The sequence below is a fragment of the Ranitomeya variabilis genome, chromosome 4, assembly GCF_051348905.1.
Source record: "Ranitomeya variabilis isolate aRanVar5 chromosome 4, aRanVar5.hap1, whole genome shotgun sequence".
NCBI lineage: Eukaryota > Metazoa > Chordata > Amphibia > Anura > Dendrobatidae > Ranitomeya > Ranitomeya variabilis.
The window spans coordinates 115,987,333-116,010,128 of NC_135235.1; the positions used below are offsets into that span (position 1 = coordinate 115,987,333).

Here is a 22,796-nt window from a genome sequence, read left to right on the forward strand (position 1 = left end):
TTTGGTATTCTGAGGCACAAAGTGAAACAATGTGAGGAGGCCTCTCCAAGTTTGGATAAGTAAATGAGTGTTGGATTCCAGGGGGTCTACATTACTTTGTCACTGTCTTTACCAATGGTATTCTGGCAGTTGCAGACAGCTGCTGTCAGATGTAAACAGTTCAAGTGAGCACACATTCCGCAATCTGTGAGATGAGAACATCTCCATTGCTTGCCTTTGACTGTTTTACTGTTCCTGGTACAGCTGTGTGAACACTAACTTTTAGTACTCTCCAAGGGGAAACCTATTGTCTACATAATGAACTCCTAAAAGGTTTGGTCTCTGGATTGTTTTTGTTGATCAGTTTGCTCGGACCTTACCGTTTGGTCAGCTGGTTTTAAGCACAAGATGGAATTTATGCTCATTCATTAGAATTAAGTTTTTTTTTCTAAGGAATAACTTAATTCCCAAATGTACTTTTGTGTTTCCAGGTAGTTTTTTTTTCCAGTTAAGTGCATGAGACTGTAAAGAGAAAGATGTCTGAGCAATGTTAATGTAAAGCAAATTATATAGCTGATGGTCTAAAACTAGACATACATTAAATGAGACCTGAAGTACATGATATGATTAGGTAACTGTCTATTATATCCTTCAGCTATACACTACGTTCTAAAGTTTAGCGTCACCCAGACAATTTTGTGTTTTCCATGAAAACTCATACTTTTATTAATCAAATGAGTTGCCAAATGAATTGAAAATCTAGTCCAGACATTGACCATGTTGGAAAAAAAGATTTTTATTTGAAATAATAATTTTCTCCTTCAAACTTTGCTTTCGTCAAAGAATGCTCCCTTTGCAGCAATTAAAGCATTGCAGACCTTTGGCATTCTAGCAGTTAATTTGCTGAGGTAATCTGGAGAAATTTCACCCCATGCTTCCAGAAGCCCCTCCCACAAGTTGGTTTGGCTTGATGGGCACTTTTTGCACCATACGGTCAAGCTGCTCCCACAACAGCTCAATGGGGTTGAGATCTGGTGACTGCGCTGGTCACTCTGTGTGATCCAAACACCCCAAACTTGGATTCGTCTGTCCATAACACTTTTTTCCAATTTTCCTCTGTCCCATGTCTGTGTTCTTTTGCCCATATTAGGCTTTTCCTTTTATTAGCCAGTCTCAGATATGGCTTTTTCTTTGCCACTCTGCCCTGAAGGCCAGCATCCTAGAGTCGCCTCTTCACTGTAGACGTTGACACTGGCATTTTGCGTGTACTATTTAATGAAGGAAAATAGAAAAAATTGGAGTCTGGCTCAACAGGACTGGATTTTCCTTTTCTTTTTCTTTTTCAAAAGAAATTATAGTGTATACAAAAGAAAAATGTACATGGTCGACATGACCCAGTCGACGCGTTTCGACTGCACTAGGCAGTCTTACTCATGACGGAGTAAGGAAAAGGAGATTCCAGTCCTGTTGAGCCGGACTCCAATTTTTTCTATTTTCCTTGATGTGAGGCAAGGGCAAGGCCGGTGTCTGAGCCCCAGGTGGATGAGCATAGAGCAACTGGGTGAGCTGGAATCAAGTTTCTATAACTATTTAATGAAGCTGCCATTTGAGGACCTGTGAGGCATCGATTTCTCAAACTACAAACTCTAATGTACTTATCTTATTGCTCAGTTGTGCAGCAGGGCCTCCCACTTCTCTTTCTTCTCTGGTTAGAGCCTGTTTGTGCTCTCCTCTGAAGGGAGTAGTACACACCGTTGTAGGAAATCTTCAGTTTCTTGGCAATTTCTCGCATGGAATAGGTTTCATTTCTAAGAACACAAATAGACTGTCGAGTTTCACATGAAAGTTTTTTCTGGCCTTTTTGAGAGTTTAATGGAACCAACAAATGGTAATGCTCCAGATTCTCAACTAGCTCAAAGGAAGGTCAGGTTTATAGGTTCTCTAATCAGCCAAACTGTTTTCAGCTGTGCTAACATACTTGCACAAGGGTTTTCCAAGGGTATTCTAACTATCCATTAGCCTTCTTACACAGTTAGGAAACACAAAGTACCAAAAGAACACTGGAGTGATGGTTGGTGGAAATGGGCTGCTGTACACCTATGAAGGTATTGCATTACAAGCCAGACGTTTGCAGCTAGAATAGTCATTTACCACATTAACAATGTATAGAGTGTATTTCTGAATTATTATTATTATTATTATAATTCATTTTTATAGCGCCATTTATTCCATGGCGCTTTACATGTGAAATACGGGGCTAATATAGACAAATACATTAAACATGAGCAAAAAACAAGGCACACGGGTACATAAGGAGGGAGGACCCTGCCCGCGAGGGCTCACAATCTGCAGGGGATGGGTGATGATACACTAGGAGAGGGCAGAGCTGGTTGTGCGGCGGTTCAGTAGGTTCAGGATCACTGCAGGCTGTAGGCTTGTCGGAAGAGGTAAGTCTTCAGGTTCTTTTTGAAAGTTTCTATGGTAGGCGAGAGTCTGATGTGCTGGGGTAGAGAGTTCCAGAGTATAGGGGAAGCACGGGAGAAGTCTTGGATGCGGTTGTGGGAAGAATCATTTAATGTTAGCTTCATTGGAAAAAACTGTACTTTTCTTTCAAAAATAAGGACATTTCTAAGTGACCCTAAACTTTTGAATGGTAGTGTATATTAATTCATGACCTGCAATATGAAGTTTGACTCTAGATGTTAATAGGTGATTTGCCTATATCATATTGCAGAATCCTGTTGTTTAAAGAGATAAAGTTACAAAAATTACAGAATAGGGAAATCTTTGAGTTACCGGGTGGATGGTAGGTAGATTGAGAGAGAAATATTGGTTTTTGTTTTTCACCATGGTGTATATATGACCTGATTGAACAAAAAATGCTAACATATTAACATGTCAAATGCTTAATATTTTAAGAGATTCTGTCCGCAGGATTTCACCCTCAAGCTATTTTTATATGTGCATGTAGCTCTTTCCAAGATGTGTCCAGCAATACCTTTACATGGGCAGTCCTCTGTTAATGAGAAATCAGCATTTGATTTGATATGGTATGTCACTCCATCTCTATTCCTTGCCAAGGGCTGCCTCATCCTGCTTGGCTGAGAGCTCTTCTGCCTGAAGTCACACAGCATAGAAGATGTCTGTCAAGCAGGAGGAGGCAGCAATGGAAGGGGAATAGAGCTGGAGTGACAGAGACTTCAGATCTACCATTACCATTTGCACATTAATTCAAATGCTGATTTCTCAGTAATGGAGGAAAACTGGCCATGTAAAGGTATTGCTGGACTCCTCTTTCAAAGAGCTACATGTACATATTAAAAGTTTGAAGTTTGACATCATGCTGACCGATTCTGTGACGCCCAGGAGACCAAGGTACCCAGCACCAGACCAATGAGATCTGTCTCTTGAGGGGGATGTCACGAGTGGCTTGACCCGATGCTGTGGTCTCAGGCAGTGCACATTGTAAGGGATATCATGAAGGAACAGGCACTTACTTGATCGACAGTAGGTCCTCTCAGCAGTGATGATCCTGATTCCGGATAGATGACTATTATCCAAATGAAAGACTGAAGCACCGAAACATTTAACCAGTTTACTTCAACATAAAGGGATTTGCAATCAGTACTGTCACCGGAGTCTGTATGAAAACTCTGAATTATCTTGACCCTGTCAGGATTTCCATCTCTTATTATGCGCAATTTCTATACGGCCCTGCTGCTGTATGTGAACTGGCTGCCGACCCAATCCGTCCCATCTGGATCTTGGTTCGACGGGCAACCAGAGTCCTTTTATCGGTTTACTCCCTCAGGGAGTACCACTGAACTCTGTCTGTTGCTGCGTCCGACCCTAGTGAAGCTGATATCACCTCACGTCTTTCCGGTTGTTATATTATATATAATCAATATAGCCACGGATCCGGTATCCGTCTCTGCGCCTATTCTGGATAACGATTAATGCTACCCGGTTCTCACAATGTCCTTTTTGCTCTATTCTCCTTTTCCTCAGTTGTATGACCTCACACTACTAGCTCCTTAGCCCAACTGCCAGTCCTTTTCTCAGACCAGAATAGATCAAGGGAAGTCTCTGGAGCTCCCCCTTCTGGCCGGAGATGGTAGTGCAGTCTTGCTATTTTAATATTTGTATTTGGTGTCAATAACTATTTTTGTGGCAAATACCCCTAGGGGCGCTACATTCCCCCTTAGTTAAGAACAGTACTCCGGGACTGTGGGACGATAACATTTTGAAATAACAATTGATATGTACAGAGTCTTAAAAATGAAAAGTTACAAAAACCACTCAAAGAAACAAAAAAAATGGAATTCTGTAAAAAGTCACTTCAAATAGCGTCCATTAATACAGTTTTATCCTTGAAGGTACTAGGAAGCAAAGTTCACAAAGCAGTCTTTCCGAAGCTTTGATTTAGTGTTTCTGGGCTGATAAAAGTTCAAGAATATGCAAGAAGTTCATACAGGTAAGTCTCTGTAGGTACTGGGCTTAAACGTTACAGAACGATAACAATGACTATAGGCTTATAGTTGGTAATCCGCATACCTGGCCGGTAATTGACCCTGGGTACTACGCTGGGATCTACGTAATAGCGGTGTCTCTTTATGTGGTGTACTACTGCCTACTGCGGATATAGTATCTGCCCTCTCTGCTAAAGATAATTCCACCACTATGGGGTTGGCAAGTCCACCGTGAATGGGATCACTCTGATCAGGAATCTGTTCTTCCTGACCTGGAACCTCTTGTAGTACGGGGTCAGCCTCTTCCTGTCTTGGGACTTCTAATATTGGGTTCGGTGTTGGATAAAAGGCCACCATGGGAACCACTACTGCACCATGGTATGTTAGTAGGGTTTTGGGAAAGTCTCCTATACAGGTGTGATACATTTCCTCCTCTTTTTCCTTTACTGGTTGAACCTGTATAGGTTGAATAACTTCTGATTCTGGCTGGACAACTTCTGGCTCTTTCAACGATTCTGGACATAATTTAAGATTGTCTCTTGACACTAGTACAGATGTTAAACCTCCGTTTTTGCTAATGAGACACATTTTAGGATTATCCATTCTTGTTGGTAAAACTGTGTAGGGTACGGCTTCCCATTGATTATCCAGTTTATTGGTTCGACGATTCCTCTTGAGTACTTGGTCACCCGGTCTTAATGGAGTTGCTAGAGCATTCTGGTTGAAAGTTCGCTCTTGTCTTTCTCTGGTTTGCTGGAGGCTTCTTTCCACACTCTCTTGCACTTGGTGATACTGCTTTTGCCGTACGACATCCCAATTGGAGTCTTGAACTTCTGCGTCTGGTTTCAGAATTCCCATTTCTAGATCGATTGGCAATTGGCCGGGTCTTGCACGCATAAGATAAGCTGGGGTGCAGTTGGTAGAGCTCACCGGGACATGATTATACAGATCCACCAAGTCAGGCAATTTCTCTGGCCATTGATTCCTTTCCGTTTCAGGTAAAGTCTTTAGTAGGTCTATCACAATATGGTTCATCTTCTCACATAAGCCGTTTGTTTGCGGATGATAGACCGTCGTCCGGATCTTTTTGCAACCATACATATTACAGAATTCTCTGAAGATCTCTGATTCAAAGGCTGTACCCTGGTCAGTGAGAACCTGTTCTGGATATCCATGGGGTCTACAAAAGTACGTTTGGAACGCTTTGGCTGCTGTTTTTGCAGTTAGATCTTTTACAGGTACTACTACCAAGAAGCGCGAATAATGGTCCACGATAGTCAAGGCATAGACGTAACCGGACCGGCTCGGTGTCAACTTCACGTGGTCCATGGCTACCAGTTCAAGTGGTTGTTTGGTGATTATGGGCTGCAGTGGTGCTCTTTGGCTCTTTTGATTGTTCCTTCTGAGGTTGCACGGGCCACAGTTTCTACACCACTGTTCGATTGATTTTCTCATCCCGACCCAATAAAATCTTTCTCTCAGAAGTACTTCTAGCTTTTTCCAACCAAAGTGACCAGCACCATTGTGGTAAGCCTCGAGGACCATCTTCACATCTTGTTTAGGCACGATAATCTGCCAAACCAATTCATGTGTTTTTGGATTGGTGTATCTTCTACAGAGTTTCCCTTGATACAGGAACATTTTGCCTCTCTCTTTCCAGAGTTGATGCGTCTCTTCTGGGGCATTCTCATCGGGATATGCACTTTGCTCAGTCAATAGTTCCTTCACTAGCTTCACAGCCGGATTGCTATCTTGGGTGTCAGCCCATCTATGGTGTGCTAACGGATTAAAATTCACTTCTTGTTGTTTCTGATAGGTATTTGACTGACGATGTTTTGCCTTGGGCTGATGAAAGGCTGGTAGTTCAATTTCTTCAAGCTCCCCCGTTTCTTCTTCTACATCTCCCAAGTGTGGCATCCGGGATAGGGCATCGGCATTTCCATTCTTGCGACCTACTCGATACTTGATCACGAAGTTGTAATTAGATAACCGGGCTATCCATCGCTGTTCTAACGCACCTAATTTAGCCGTGTCTAGGTGGGTCAATGGATTGTTGTCAGTATAGACAATAAATTCTGCACCGGTCAAATAGTGTTTGAAACGTTCAGTCACAGCCCAAACTACCGCCAGTAGCTCCAATTTGAAGGAACTATAATTTTCTGAATTTCTTTCAGTAGGCCGGAGTTTTCTACTTGCAAAGGCGATGACTTTCTCCCGACCTTCTTGCTTTTGTGACAGCACCGCTCCCAATCCCACATTACTGGCATCGGTGTAGAGGATGAAAGGTCGATGGTAATCCGGGTACGCCAGAACTTCTTCTCCGGTTAGTGCCTTCTTTAGTTGTTCAAAGGAGTCTTCTCTTTTGTCGTTCCACTGAAAAGGAGGGTTTCGGTTTGAAGGTTTCTTCGTCTGCCCTATCAAAGCATCTTGCAAGGGCGCTGCCAATTTGGTAAATCCTTTTATAAATCTACGATAATAACCCACTAATCCCAAGAATTGCCTCACTTCTTTTGCGTTGGTAGGTCTTGGCCAATCCCTTATGGCAGTTATTTTCTCGGGATCCGGTGCTACTCCCTCCGAACTCATGATGTTCCCTAAGTATTGTACCTTTGGCTTAAGAAGGTGACATTTGGATGGTTTGATTTTCATACCATACTTGGATAAGGCTTCGAACACCTCTGCCAGGTCTGTTAAGTGCTGTTCGTAAGTCTTTGAGTAGACGATCACATCATCTAGGTACAGGAGGACGGTCTCAAAGTTTTTGTGTCCGAGGCAACATTCCATCAGTCGCTGGAAAGTACCGGATGCGTTGCAGAGTCCGAACGACATGCGATTAAATTCGCTTAGACCCATTGGTGTGGTGAATGCCGTTTTTTCTTTATCTCTCTCAGCCACAGGGACTTGCCAATACCCGCTTGTTAAGTCTAAGGTGGAAAAATAATTAGCAGATTTCAAAGCAGTCAAGGACTCTTCTATCCTAGGCAAGGGATAGGCGTCTTTATGGGTGATATTATTAATCCGCCGGTAGTCTACGCACATTCTCATGGTTCCGTCCTTTTTTTTGACAATCACCAGAGGGGCCGCCCAAGGGCTACAACTATCTCTTATTACCCCGGCCTGTTTCATCTCTCTCAGCATGTCCTTCCCGCATTGATAGTGAGCGGACGGTATGGGTCTATATCTTTCTTTTATCGGGGGATGGTCACCGGTGGGGATTGTATGTTCCACCCCTTCTATCCGTCCGAAGTCCAATGGGTGTTTACTGAAGACCTGTTCATATTCCGTCACTAATCTATACACCCCTTGTCTTTGATGGGTAGGTGTTGAATCTACACCCACGTCTAGCTGTTGGCACCAATCCTCCGATTCTCCATCTGAGCCGTTATTTTCCACCTGACAGGTCGATTCTAAGGGCTCAACGGTTGTGATGGCATTGTTGTCAACAGTATATAACTTTGCCACTGTAGCGTACCTTGGCAAAGTGACCTCTTCCTCTCCACAGTTCAAAAGTCGTACCGGCACCCGTCCCCGGTGTACCTCGACCACCCCTCGTGCCGTGAGTATAGTGGGCCTGCTGTCGGTGTACGCTGGTTCTATTAAGGCTTGATAGTCTCGTCCTTTAGTACCAATGGCCGCTCTACACCATACCAGCATTTCTGTTTTTGGTGGGATTACAATAGACGTTGGATCACTCACCCTCACACTGCCGATTTCTCCACCTGCAACTTCTATCTGTTGCCTTAACATTAATACTTTTATTTCCCTCCGGAGAACTCTCTGCTGGCAGGATCGGGCAGTTTCAGCAATTTGTTGCAAGACAGAAATAACTTCGGAAAAGCAATTCTCTAACACATTCATCCCTATCAATACAGTTGGTTCACAGTTCTGCCGGTCAACATCAACGACAATTATACACTGTTTCTTCAATTCTGCTTTACCAATCTTTATGGTCATCTCCCTGAATCCTAGTTTCGGTACCAACTTACCATTACTGGCCCATATATCTAGTTCAACATCAGAGGGTCCTTTAGCAATATCTACCTCAGCCCAGTACCTCTTATAAAGGATATATGGTATAGATGAAATCTGGGAACCTGTATCCAGCAAAGCGTTGAGGGGAATTCCATCCAGCACGATAGGGATGATGGGTCGCCCTCCGATGTATCTGTCGTGCCAGGGTGTTGGGCCTTGAAAATTCATTCCTGTGAAGCGGCCCGCATTCCCAGGGGATTCCCGTTTAAATCACAATTTCGTGCAAAGTGGCCTGGCTGCTGGCAACGGCGGCAAATGGGCTGTCCATCCGGTTGGTAGCGGTCACGGGGCCGTCCTCTCCATGTCGGGTATCTCCGGGACCTCATCCATGGAACATCCTCTCTACGGTTTACCAACTCCATCTTGGGTTCTCTCATCTCCTGCATGGTTTTAGCCATTGAAGCAACAACATCAGTTAAAGAGTCAAGCTTTTGTTGAAGAGTCTCATTAGTAATGGGCCCCAGGGACTTAGCACTGGCACCGGATGTAGCTGATGTCACTGGCATTCCCCGTTGCTGAAGTGCATCTGCCATGGGTTGTATGAGATCCTGATCCCGAGGTGCCTCTGCCAGCTGGAGACGTATAGCGCTCTCCTTTAATTGGGCAAATGTCAATTCAGGGTTCTTAAAAACAAGCATGCTCACATGCCCCCGGTGAGAAGGGGTGTAGAGTCCCTCAATAAATTGATCTCTTAGCAGTTTATCGGCTCCTGTGTTCAAAATGGGTTCAGCCAGTGTAAGTGATTTAAGGGCTTCCTGCAGGTTTAAGGCAAAATCCCTCACGCCCTCATTAGCTTTTTGTTTGCAATTAAAGAATCGTACTTTAGCTTTGCTGCTGGCAGTAGTTTCAAATGTAGCTTTTAATCCAGCAAATATGCGTTCAACAGTACCTTTTAGATCAGTTGCCCATGCCGTGACTTCTCGCTTAGCATGGCCACTTAACTGCATCATCAGGAGACTAACACGCTGAGCTTCACCCACGGGGAACATATCAAAATGAGCCAGCATCTTTTCCCTGAAACCATCAAGGGTATTAGGTTCACCTTCATACATTGGAAGCCACGGGCCACCCGGGGTATATGGCATCAACACCGGCATGATAGGCGCCACTCCTTGCACTGCTGCGCTGCCAGGCTCTCTATCGACACTCTGTCTTTCAGCTGCATTAGCGTCGCCGGGTGCTGCGGCGTCTCCGTGCTGCGACATACTGTACCCCCTTAGTTAATCCAGACCTCTCCGGTCCCAGCTTCCGTCTAGATAATGTAGATTCGTTCCTCTGTGCAGCAGGATGACAATGACACGCCCCCTGCTGCCTCTAACTGCCGCACGCTCTGTGATGATGGATTTTGAAGTTTTTCAGTTAGACTGGGGCTTGGGTAATGACGTAGCTCGATTAACAGTTTTGTGCCTAACGGTTATGAGATGATCACATCAGGGGATGGTGGCCATTTTTACCCCATTATAACCAATGGAGAAAAGTCACTTTCAATAGTTTTCAAAGGGGAACGGGATTTTCTTTAACAAAGTCAATTTCCAAGATTTTTCATCCAAATTTTCACAGTTTCAGACTCCAATTACGGCACACAATACCCGGTGTACGGGCTGGCCCAATCCTGTTCATGACGCCAGTTGTGACGCCCAGGAGACCAAGGTACCCGTCTCTTGAGGGGGATGTCACGAGTGGCTTGACCCGATGCTGTGGTCTCAGGCAGTGCACATTGTAAGGGATATCATGAAGGAACAGGCACTTACTTGATCGACAGTAGGTCCTCTCAGCAGTGATGATCCCGATTCCGGATAGATGACTATTATCCAAATGAAAGACTGAAGCACCGAAACGTTTAACCAGTTTACTTCAACATAAAGGGATTTGCAATCAGTACTGTCACCGGAGTCTGTATGAAAACTCTGAATTATCTTGACCCTGTCAGGATTTCCATCTCTTATTATGCGCAATTTCTATATGGCCCTGCTGCTGTATGTGAACTGGCTGCCGACCCAATCCGTCCCATCTGGGTCTTGGTTCGACGGGCAACCCGAGTCCTTTTATCGGTTTACTCCCTCAGGGAGTACCACTGAACTCTGTCTGTTGCTGCGTCCGACCCTAGTGAAGCTGATATCACCTCACGTCTTTCCGGTTGTTATATTATATATAATCAATATAGCCACGGATCCGGTATCCGTCTCTGCGCCTATTCTGGATAACAATTAATGCTACCCGGTTCTCACAATGTCCTTTTTGCTCTATTCTCCTTTTCCTCAGTTGTATGACCTCACACTACTAGCTCCGTAGCCCAACTGCCAGTCCTTTTCTCAGACCAGAATAGATCAAGGGGAGTCTCTGGAGCTCCCCCTTCTGGCCGGAGATGGTAGTGCAGTCTTGCCATTTTAATATTTGTATTTGGTGTCAATAACTATTTTTGTGGCAAATACCCCTAGGGGCGCTACAATTCCGATTAAGTGATTTAATAACTAAATGTCTATATTTGTATTTCGTACGATATAAATACATTTTATGAAGAAAAGTTAAAAAAATAAAGTACTTTATTAATAAAAAAGTAAAATAAAAAATAGTAAAAAAAAAAAAAGTATATGAAATTGTAATGCAGTTTTCTATATAGAGGGTGAACTGATATACTACTGTGCAGGGAAAAACTGTAAAATGGTGCTGTGCTAATTCATTCTTTGTTTCAATGGAACTTCCTGAGGTTCAAACCCTTGCCAGGTGAGAGGCATATCCTAGCAAAAAGGCTCCAATTCAAGTGGTGAGAAGCCTTATAAACTGTTAGCAAAGTCCTGTTTTGCAATATTGTGCATGTGGGAATGGCGTCCTCATTCAGTATAACTTCCCTTAACCATTCACTTTGTTACATAAAAAAAATTGTCATATTACCCATGTTATACCTCGTTAACTTGGATTTGTTCATAACTTGGGTTAGTCTATAAATGCATTAACTCTCACGGCACCATTCCATAAAATATATAAACTATGTGAGCTTTCCGTTCTCGGCACTCGACTGAGAAATCCTGAAAGTTTTCAGTTTTCATGAATTTAATTATAGGACAATTTTCCAATCTTTTAAATGTATTGGATCCCTGGTTTACTACCAAGTACGTCTGGTTTACTACCAAGTACGTCTTGGTAGAATGCGGCATTCAGTGTCTTTTATTTTTTCTCGACTCTTCTAGTGTATCAAATTAGATTTGCGGAGCAACACCTGCATTATTCATGAAATGAGCACTTTATCCTTCATGCTGTTTTAGATGAAGATACACCAATTGCCAAATGAAACAATGCACCAGGAAGCAAGCAGCCAGCAGTTATGGTTTTTGTTTCATACTTTAATGGAGTCGTATTTGAAACTTGCTGGTTTTGGGTTGTGGGAAAGCTCCTGGCCCTCCATCCCTGCTAGTTCCACTAATTCATTGTGACGAGCCTGATCTCTGGAGTGAGAGATGAAAGGCACATCTGCCAACCCCAGTTAATCAGGGCAGACTAGCCCCTGTTAGAACTGAAACGCGCTTGTCTTAATCGTGTGCTGGTACTTTCTCAATAGGTAAATGATGCTTATCAAACTCTTGTCGATTTTCTATCGGACTGACATTTTGGATGGCATTTTCCAACCTTGGCTACATAAACTTGATGAACATTGTTTCCTGCTGGTTTTAATATTAATGCTTTATGACTAAGCTTGAGTTCAGCTTGCATAACAATATGTACCATTGTTTCATCCATTTATCTCCACTTTTTATCATATTTTATATCGTGTTACAATTAAAACTGAAATACATACAGTTTACAGATGCCCCATGCTTATTCCCGCACCTTGGCTGAGATCAGTCTACTATCTTATGTATATTGGGTCTCCTGAATTCTGAAAGAAGGATTAGTCATGTTGAATTTGAGCGCCTGATCATTTTATTCTCGGGGAAAAAGAAGCTGCCACCAGAAGTCCCTGACGGCAGCTTACTTCCCTGGCCTTTGCCCATTGAGAACAAATATTAACTCAAGCAATAAGAAAATATGCTATATGCTCTTTTTATGTTGCCAGGGATTGTTGACTGGACACACAAACTACTTTGGTAAGTATTGTATTCATTCTAATACCTGAAAACACATTAGTCCCCAGAAGGGGATCAAAATATGCTGTCCAATCATATGTGAATAAAAAGTCTAGTTTCCGAACAAGGAACATTTTTCTTTTACTTAACCAGTGCTTACTCTTGTGCTTTGCCCTGTTTGGTGCTTATGTTGGGCCATGCTTGTGTTAAGCTCACCAGGTGAGGTGAGTCATCTAAGCCCCAGGTCTGGGTGGGCACACAGATCCTAGGTATTCATGCAGCAGCATGAAAGCACATCTGGAGTGAGGATCGGAACACTGTAGGCCACAGGCAGACAGGTGCCCAGAGGACGTAATAAAGTCTGAAGCAGGGCAGGCAGATGTTGGTCAGGAGCAGATAGAGGTGCATAGCAAAACAAACAAGTCTAAGAGTCTTAACACCAAGATATAGGTGTGCATCTTAGTGGACCTTAAATAGGGCTAGGCAGAAGATGTCATAAGAGCTTGCTGGGCCACTTGCAAAACCCAACTTGGAGCACAATGGAAGGCAGCAGACCCAGGGGAAGGAAATGGAACCTGGAATACCCGGGACAGGTGTTTCACAGCTTGTCTTGTGCCTTGACAGTAGGTTTAAAGGGTTTTGTACAAGCTGGTGACAAATAATAATGCACTAGGTCATACCCATCCTTCCTTGGGCAGACACAGAAAAAAGAGGGCCCCTCTGCATTATAATGCACAGTTTTACCTGCTTTGGAGGCAGAAGTGGGATTCTGGACAGCTGCCCAGGTCTGTCCATTCCTCCTCCTATTTATGTGGGCTCACATTTAAGTGGTAAGGAAATGTATGTGATGGTTCAAGAAAAGAAGCTAAATCTGGCTCCATGGCAGTGTCTCTTATCTTGTACAACATTAGTCATGTTCTTGTGCCATGTCCATTGCTTATCTGCAATATACCAGTATGTATCTTTATTATTAGCAAAAATCTTTCAATATATATTATTTGTGGATATTTGACCCCTCAAATATAGTTTATTTGCACTCATCCTTGTTTGGCATGCTTCCTAAAAGTTCCGCATCTGTCGATTCTGTATTTTGAATGAAAGAAGGTCTTTTCACAAAACTATCAGTCTCGCCCTTTTCATAAACTGCATTTTTACTGTCAACAAGGAAACATTGTAACATGTGCAGAAGTGTGCCAAAGACAACACACTGTGCAAAGTATAACAAACCCTTCAAAAGTTCGAAAAAGCTGAACTAACATGAAGTGGAAAGTAAGTGCAAGCTTATTTACTTGTCATTTCTGTCCTACAGGCTAATTGACATGCTAATAACTACAAAACACACATACAAAGTGTGCAGCAGATTTGCAAGGTCTCATCCTCTGTCCTCAGGTCAGCACAGGATAGAAGAGGGTGACCTTGTGCTCAGACTTTTACAGAATGTTCAGCATGCAACAATATTCTTCACAGCAATTCTTCACAGTTAACGCAAAAGAAGTGGTCGCATTCCCCATGAAATAAGAAATACGGACCATATTTTCTTGGACTTTTTTCTAATTGTCATTCCTCCTGGAAAACTATATATTAACTAGCCATTATCAATGTCATTATTAGAGCAATCTAGTGACCTGCTTCATTGACCTAATACACCTGACAGTCTTCAGTCAGTGTGTACTTTGTCAGACTGTAAGTGTAGAATGGTATGAAAAAGGGGGGGAAAAAGGCACTCTCAGGGTTAGTACATCTAGGTGAAAATATGAGCGAGAGAAGGTAAACCAATGTTGGTCACTTGTGTTAGTTGTTGTTTAGCCATAGATTTATTTTCGAACATAAAAAGAGGGAGTGCAGCCACTATTTCCTATGTGGCTAGCCAGGCCTTAGTGGAAAGGAGAAATTTTAGTTGGTCATGCTGTTGGAGCACTAGGAAAAGACAAAGTGTCGGAAAATCTCCCGCACAAATTTCTAAACAATCTAGTGTGAGTGAAACAAAGTCTTTTATTTTAAGACTTGCATACTACATGATTTTTTGTCCACACTTTTTGTGTTTACTTTGTCCAGGGTAAAAACAAAACAAAACTGTAAGTAGAAAATGTTACAACAGCCAGCTCTCATTTTATTCTTACGCTATCAGGAGGAATCACAAAGCTATATAACACAAGGTTCTAAGAAATAGTCCTCTGGAGTTCGAGGATCTATTAGCTTTTCTGTCAACAAATAAATATTCTGGAGCATTTTTCTCAGCACTTCACAATGTGCAATTCCTATTCTTCTTGTAAATTAACGAATAAGTTGGCTACTAAGTAGAGATGAGCAAATAAATTTGAGTGGAACTGAATCCTGCTGAATGAAGTCTGCATTCAGTAACATGCAATTTTTTGGTAATTCTCATTTACGCGTACCTGGCAAAATGGTGTCCACTGGCTTTCATTTTTCTTAACAGTAACAGACCATCAAAAAGTAAAAAAGTAGAAATGTTTTTTCTCAGCTCATCGCTCATCTCTCCGGCCCATCTGCTCCTCACCATCACCCAGCCAATCCTTATTACATCATCTGATCCTCACTGAGCAAATAAAATCCCTGTGTGACTCAGAGTGGGAACTTCTGGCTCTGAGGAGGCCCAAGAGGGTTCTGTGCAAGTGTGAGCAGGTTGCGGGATGCAGTAACGAGCAGGAGGCAGAGCAAGGGTTAGGCCTCTTTCACACTTCCGTCTTTTTTTTTTCCGTCACAATGCATCGTTTTGTGAAAAAAACGGATCCAGCAAATGGTGCTGCTGGATCCGTTTTTTTCTCATAGACTTGTATTAGCGACAGATTGTGACGGATGGCCACACGTTTCATTTGTCGTCTGCTGGATCCGGTTTAAAATTGCTGGCAGGCAGAGACAGCGCACAGAGGAACGTTTTTTTGTGTACGTCGGGATCCTGCGCTGTCCGTCGTTGGCTATAATGGAAGCCTTTGGACGCCGCTGAATCCAGCGACGGATGCCGTCTTTTCAAACTGAGCATGCGTGGAAGAATTTCCCGTCAGGGAAATTCTCTCTCGCTCTCTCTCTATCTCTTTTTACTGTTGCTGCTGCCTCTGCAGCATGAATAGTATAAATATATGTTAAAAATAATAAAATTAAAAAATCATGATATTCTTAAGTTCCGGCGGCCTCCGCAGCCTTGCCTATGCTCCGTTCCCAGTAATGCATAGTGAAATGACCCGATGACGTAGCGGTCTCGCGAGACCGCTACGTCATCACAGGTCATTGTCTCGCTATGCATCACTGGGAATGGAGCATCGCGAGCATCGGCAAGGCTGCGCGAGTCGCTGGAAGGTAAAAAATCACAATTTTTTTTATTTTTAACATGGGTTGTGTTGTGTATGCATTTTTGCAGCGATAAACCGCGGTGAAGACGCATACACAACGAGTGCACATAGCCATCTAGGATGCACTGGAACTGTCAAAAAAAAAAACCAGGATCCGTCTTTTCAACATTTTGACAGATTGTGACTGATTGTAAAAAACGGAAGTGTGAAAGAGGCCTTAAAGTTAACTTTACTGAAACAGGCGTATACTCCATGCAGGGAGAGGTAAAGTATGGGCAGGTAATATTAGCTCAATCGGTGTGCTGAGGGAGGTAATGAGGGCAAAATGTATTAGAACTGTTCACTAAGGGTAAACTTATCAGTCCAAAGGCTTCCTGAGTTCTACACTTAGAGCCTTAGATTCCCACGGTGGTGCTGGTGCAGCCAGGCCCTGTTGTATCTGGTGTCGCCCTGCAGGCGTTGATGGTCCAGTTCCTGGCAGTGTCGATGTGTCCTCGACATCTTGCATGGGGTCCTAGGTTGCAGAGCGAAGAGCAGTCTCTAACACTGTCGGGCTTGACAGAGCTCGGCAGAAGTATGCAGGTGAGAAAGGGTAAACTTCTCGGTAAGTCACTCGGTATCTCTTAGGCTGCACGAGCGCGTTATTCACTGGCCCGTGGCATTGAGTACCTTGAGCAGTGAGAACCAACAGGCGGAATATGGTTCTCCGGTCACAGTCCTTGTAAGTGGCAGCAGGGACAATGTAGCGAGGACCTGCTCTGTCACGGTGCTCAGAGGACAGAGCACCAAACTTGCCCTGCTGCATGTTCCCGCCAAGTCTCTCCCTCGTTTCGTGCGCTCTGCCCTTTTTGTCTTAGCTATGCCCCCTGCTGTCAAGTGCACAGGTCTATCTGGGTCTCTAAGCTTTACCCCAGACAACAAAGGTGACCATCCCGACAGTTCCGGCCCCAATGCGAGAAAAGTACCCCCGGTCTGGTCTCTCTTCATACACATGCGCTTGCAAGGTCATAGTGCACGTTGTGATGTCATGACACCATGACCTTTTGTGCACTTGAATAAAATTGTACTGAACGTCATCTGAACTTTAAGTCCGGGCTCAGTGTAAATGGCCCAGCCAGGGATTTCAGTGCGAGTGGCGGGATCAGAAGATGCGATGAGGACTGGACTTGTGACTGTGAGCAGCGGTGAGGTGAGTATGAGGATTTCTTTAATGTTTCATGTATTCCATTTGTTATGCTCTGGGGTCTAGAGAGATTCCAGAGCATAAGGCACATTAAATCTCTGGAGTATAACTTCTTTGCGAATTGAATTTTCTTGGAAAATCCTCACGAACAACACGAACATGCAACTTCTATTTTTGCCTTATCCGCTCACCTTTACTACTATTACCAAATACCCTATCATTAAATTGTGTCCTGACCACACTGTCAGTACAGATGGGAAATGTAAGATGGAGTAAAGACACGACCCATTGACCTGAGTAATGTTCGTATAACATTGTCAATTTAATTATACATTTGCAGGAGAAAAAAACAGAAAGGCAGTGCTAAATAAAGGTCCAGTACACGTGGTTGCTTATACAGACATGTCAGTGAAATTGCCCTTTTCATGGCAAGCTTCATGAAAAGGGACATGTATTAGGAACTACCGTAGGTCAGAACTAGACATTCAGCCTATAAATTGTTTTTTTTTTTTTAATATGAAAATATACGACAAAATACTACGTGTGTGTATAGATCATTAAATAGACATATAAATAGGCTATAGTTATTACCATTGAAAAGATTAAATCAAGCTCCATATACACTACTTTGAAAAATGAAATACAGACTGAAAAGCAGACCTAGCTTGACATAAGGAAGGGGGATCTAGCATTCTGCTTTGGATAGCTGCCAAAACCTTTGAGTAAACTATCCAGACTGCTCGACCCTCTTTTCATAGTGCCTCCCCAAATCTACAGTGAGACTTATTAGTGGAGCAGAGCAGATCATAGATGCCAATTGTTACTTTCCCAGGATCTGGAACAGTGTATCGTATTCATGAAACAGAGGGTGAATGTGCTGGCAGCAAAAAATGCAGACTCCTGTCCCTTGCCGTACAAAAGTGACTGGTCGTATAGTTTACAATGACTTTTTCTGCAGTTTATGGTAGTTGAAGTGACTGAACACAAGAGCTCTGTTGATTCCACTTAACACAATTTATGTATTACTGCCATCTCCTCATATTACAGACTAGTCATGCATCAGTCTTATTCAGCTTTACCTACTGTATCTCTAAGGCAGCCAGAATCCATATAAATCTGTATGTGGGTATATATATTCATATATTGCACTTTTCCATATAAACATTACAATTCCAGGGGTAATGTAGGTACGAATGAAAAAAATCAAAACGTGCAGAATGGCCATTTAGTTACAGCCAGTGGCCACTTACTATCTGATAAGAGTAAAGTCATATTAGCTGAAACTACTAACCATGTTTAGGTCTATTATTCACCTAACCACAGTTGCTACTTTGTGCAAGTGCATTTATTTTACCTTTTTATTTTTGTTTTTAACTTTATCTGTGATCAGCCAGTTTAGTCTGACATGCTGGATATTAGGCAGTCTATCTAAAGCAATCCTAATCTTATATTTTTGTTCTGTTTGAAAATTGGGTGAGAAACATCTGACTGGGATCCAAGGGATGACGTTTCTCCTTGTGGAGAGTGACCCAGCCAAACCAGATCTCACACTTTGCACTGACGACGGGAAGTACCCCGAAACACAGTGACTGCAAATTGAGATCTTGTTTTTGTTTTCTATCCTCCTAAGTCATGTGGCAAGGCTCAATAGAGAGTCGATATGACTTTTCGGATTGCTACTTCCTATAGGTGGAACTAGAGTTCTTGTCCTCTTCCTCTCTGAAGAGACCATTTAAAACATAAATGGGTATTACCATCTGAGACCCTATGTAGCATATTGAAAGTACAGTTAGGTCCATATATATTTGGACAGAGACAACATTTTTCCAATTTTGGTTATAAACATTACCACAATGAATTTTAAACAAAACAATTCAGATGCAGTTGAAGTTCAGACTTTCAGCTTTCATTTGAGGGTATCCACATTAAAATTGGATGAAGAGTTTAGGAGTTTCAACTCCTTAACATGTGCCACCCTGTTTTTAAAGGGACCAAAAGTAATTGGACAGATTCAATAATTTTAAATAAAATGTTCATTTCTAGTACTTGGTTGAAAACCCTCTGTTGGCAATGACTGCCTGAAGTCTTGAACTCATGGACATCACCAGACGCTGTGTTTCCTCCTTTTTGATGCTCTGCCAGGCCTTCACTGCTGTGGTTTTCAGATGCTGTTTGTTTGTGGGCCTTTCTGTCTGAAGTTTAGCCTTTAACAAGTGAAATGCATGCTCAATTGGGTTGAGATCAGGTGACTGACTTGGCCATTCAAGAATATTCCACTTCTTTGCTTTAATAAACTCCAGGGTTGCTTTGGCTTTATGTTTTGGGCCATTGTCCATCCGTAGTATGAAACGACGACCAATCAGTTTGGCTGCATTTGGCTGGATCTGAGCACACAGTATGTCTCGGAATACCTCAGAATTCATTCGGCTGCTTCTGTCCTGTGTCACATCATCAATAAACACTAGTGACCCAGTGCCACTGGCAGCCATGCATGCCCAAGCCATCACACTGCCTCAGCCGTGTTTTACAGATGATGTGGTATGCTTTGGGTCATGAGCTGTACCACGCCTTTGCCATGCTTTTCTCTTTCCATCATTCTGGTAGAGGTTGATCTTGGTTTCATCTGTCAAAAGAGTGTTCTTCCAGAACTGTGCTGGCTTTTTTAGATGTTTTTTAGCAAAGTTCAGTCTAGCCTTTTTATTCTTGATGCTTATGAGTGGCTTGCACCGTGCAGTGAACCCTCTGTATTTACTTTCATACAGTCTTCTCTTTATGGTAGATTTGGATATTGATACGCCTACCTCCTGGAGGGTGTTGTTCACTTGGTTGGCTGTTGTGAGTGGATTTCTCCTCACCATGGAGATTATTCTGTGACCATCCACCACTGTTGTCTTCCGTGGGCGCCCAGGTCTTTTTGCATTGATGAGTTCACCAGTGCTTTCTTTCTTTCTCAGGATGTACCAAACTGTAGATTTTGCCACTCCTAATATTGTAGCAATTTCTCGGATGGGTTTTTTCTGTTTTCGCAGCTTAAGGATGGCTTGTTTCACCTGCATGGAGAGCTCCTTTGACCGCATGTTTACTTCACAGCAAAACCTTCCAAATGCAAGCACCACACCTCAAATCAACACCAGGCCCTTTATCTGCTTAATTGAGAATGACATAACAAAGGGATTGCCCACACCTGCCCATGAAATAGCCTTGGAGTCAATTGTCCAATTACTTTTGGTCCCTTTAAAAACAGGGTGGCACATGTTAAGGAGTTGAAACTCCTAAACCCTTCATCCGATTTTAATGTGGATACCCTCAAATGAAAGCTGAAAGTCTGAACTTCAACTGCATCTGAATTGTTTTGTTTAAAATTCATTGTGGTAATGTCTATAACCAAAATTAGAAAAATGTTGTCTCTGTCCAAATATATATGGACCTAACTGTATATGCTATAAATGTCTGATAATATACTTGTTCCATTACTAATTCTCCCATATGTCAAGCGATTGGGACTGTGCACGTGAATTACTCTATTGAAGTGTATTTCAGTTTCTAAAACAGATAAATGTTTCACTAATCGCATTAAACTACAAGGAAGATTTACACAAATGTATGACCAGCTCATCTACACAACATCATTAATTTTTGTTACACATTCATGTTCTTGGGCTTTGTGCCACTCCTTAACACAATAAAAATATATCTTTGACTACATAGTGGGCTGCATGCGGTCCCCAGACTGAAGGCTGTGCACCCCTGATCTAGGGTAATAAAGTGGTAGACTTGAAGGCACCTGCAGTTTCCTTCTCTGTCTGCATGCTGGCTTACAGTGTTCAGAAGGTCATACACCTATATCTGTTGGATAACCCTTTGATACGCTGACAGCCTTCCCTCCCAAAACCACATAGAGAAACGCCCTTGGGGGAGGGGAATAAGTCACTGCCAGACCACTAGCCGCTTTCTCATCTCCTTTGAGAATAAAGAATAGGGTATGTTGAAATCTAAAGGTCACCATACACAGTAGACTTTCAGCTGAACCCGCCAATATTGGTGGGTTCTACTGACAGTCTAAAATACTGTGTATGAGGGCGCCAGCCAGCTGATCATTGGAGGAGATGTCGATTGGACATGTCTGATTTTGGACCGCTGATAGCCTTGTTCTCCTGGAGATAAGCCACTGACCAGCATGTCAGCTGTCGGCTTTCTCAGACAACACGAGGTATCCTTTTTGAAGAACACATTTTTAAATACCATATCAGATGGGGTAACCAGAGCCTAGAATGATGTGAAAGTGTGCCTCTTGCTCTGGTATATTTGTGCAATATATAGACTACTCACAAAAATCCATGCAGAATGTGTAATGATTCATTTATACTGTGGTGGCGCTACAGAGGAATTATTTTTATTTCTCTGCAGAATTTAGTTGGAAGTGTCAGTAGTGGAACTACTACTTTTTTTTTACCTTTTTAATCCATAGTCTTTATTAAGATCCAAATACTTTATGCTTAGAAGATAACCCGGTGTGAATACACAATGTGATCATTAATTAAAAATAAAGACGTAATATTCATTAATGAAGATGGCTACATATTTTACCTCTTGTGCCATTGTCGTAACATTACAATTGTCTTCAGACTTGTTACCAATACTATGTGTATGTATGGAGTAATACTTAAACTGGGTAAACTCCCCAGATCACTTTTTTTCTTTGAGTTATAAATCTCAATATATAAACATGAAAATATTTGGATGCACAAAGAATCAAAGTTAATCCTGGAATATGTGTTTTTACAGGTGGCATCCAAAGCTGGAGTTTATGAAGTGCTCAATCAACTTGGCTTCAGTGAATTTGAGAATGTGGAAGATCAGCCTTTGTCTCGGCTGCGCTATCGTTGGCAACTTCAAAACTCCAACTTACTTCCTTTCCGTGGAGAGTTTATTTAGGACTACAAGACCTTCTGGGCTTTGCTTGGTCGAGCTCACTTTTAATTGGATCCTTAGAAAATTACCTTTAAAAAAAAGCAAGCTGAAACTTGTGTTCGCAAGAACTCTGAAACTGTAAAGGGAAAATACCATTGTGACAATATAGCAGACCAGCCATTGACCCTGCTGTATGATCCAATGGATAGTGAATATCCACACTTCCCATCTATCCATTGATTTTATTTTCGTTATTGTTAGAGTAAATTAAATTTTCTCCTACATTAATGGTTTACTCCTAAACAATGGTCTGTACATGGAAGGACTGTGGATTTATATACTCAAAGAGGACTTTTTATCAAACTTTTTGTGTTTAGCTTGACTCTGGAAATAATGGCAGAATTTTTTTAATAATGTTGCCTCTTTGGTTAAATCCGAGTTGATATTTTACAGGGGGTGTGAACGTCTCCCCGTATAAATTTCTATCTGATAACACGCACATTGACTTATCTTTTTTTTTTTTTCTTAACTCATTACGTGTCAAATACTTTGACTGCTTATATCTCTGGAACGGAGAGGTGAAATTAGGGTATGTGTCCACGTTCAGGTTTGCTTCAGGCTTTGGTCAGGATTTTATGCAAGTAAAATCCTGACCAAAACTGCACCTGAGGTCACTGGCAGGTCACCTGCGGTGTGCCTGCGTGTTTTGCTCATTGTAGCAACATGCTGCGCTTTGAAAAAACGCACCGCGCATGCGTTTTTGCGGCAAAAACGCATGCGTTTTTTAACGCATAGTGGAGTCGGGATTTCATGAAATCCCCTCCACTATGCTGTAACATCTGGACGATGCGTT

The 22,796-nt window shown here is 42.4% G+C and overlaps 1 protein-coding gene across 2 annotated transcripts in view; it reads left to right on the top strand.

Annotated features, from left to right (window-relative positions):
* The window catches only part of PALD1 (phosphatase domain containing paladin 1), a 324,772-nt gene extending 302,244 nt beyond the window's left edge, over window positions 1-22,528 (top strand). For both annotated transcript variants that reach the window (XM_077259145.1, XM_077259146.1), the window contains one exon: window positions 21,818-22,528. In XM_077259145.1, coding sequence (XP_077115260.1) covers window positions 21,818-21,967 — 150 coding nt within the window. In that variant the 3' untranslated portion in view covers window positions 21,968-22,528. The remainder of the gene's footprint in view (window positions 1-21,817) is intronic.
* Window positions 22,529-22,796: the final 268 nt, after the last annotated feature.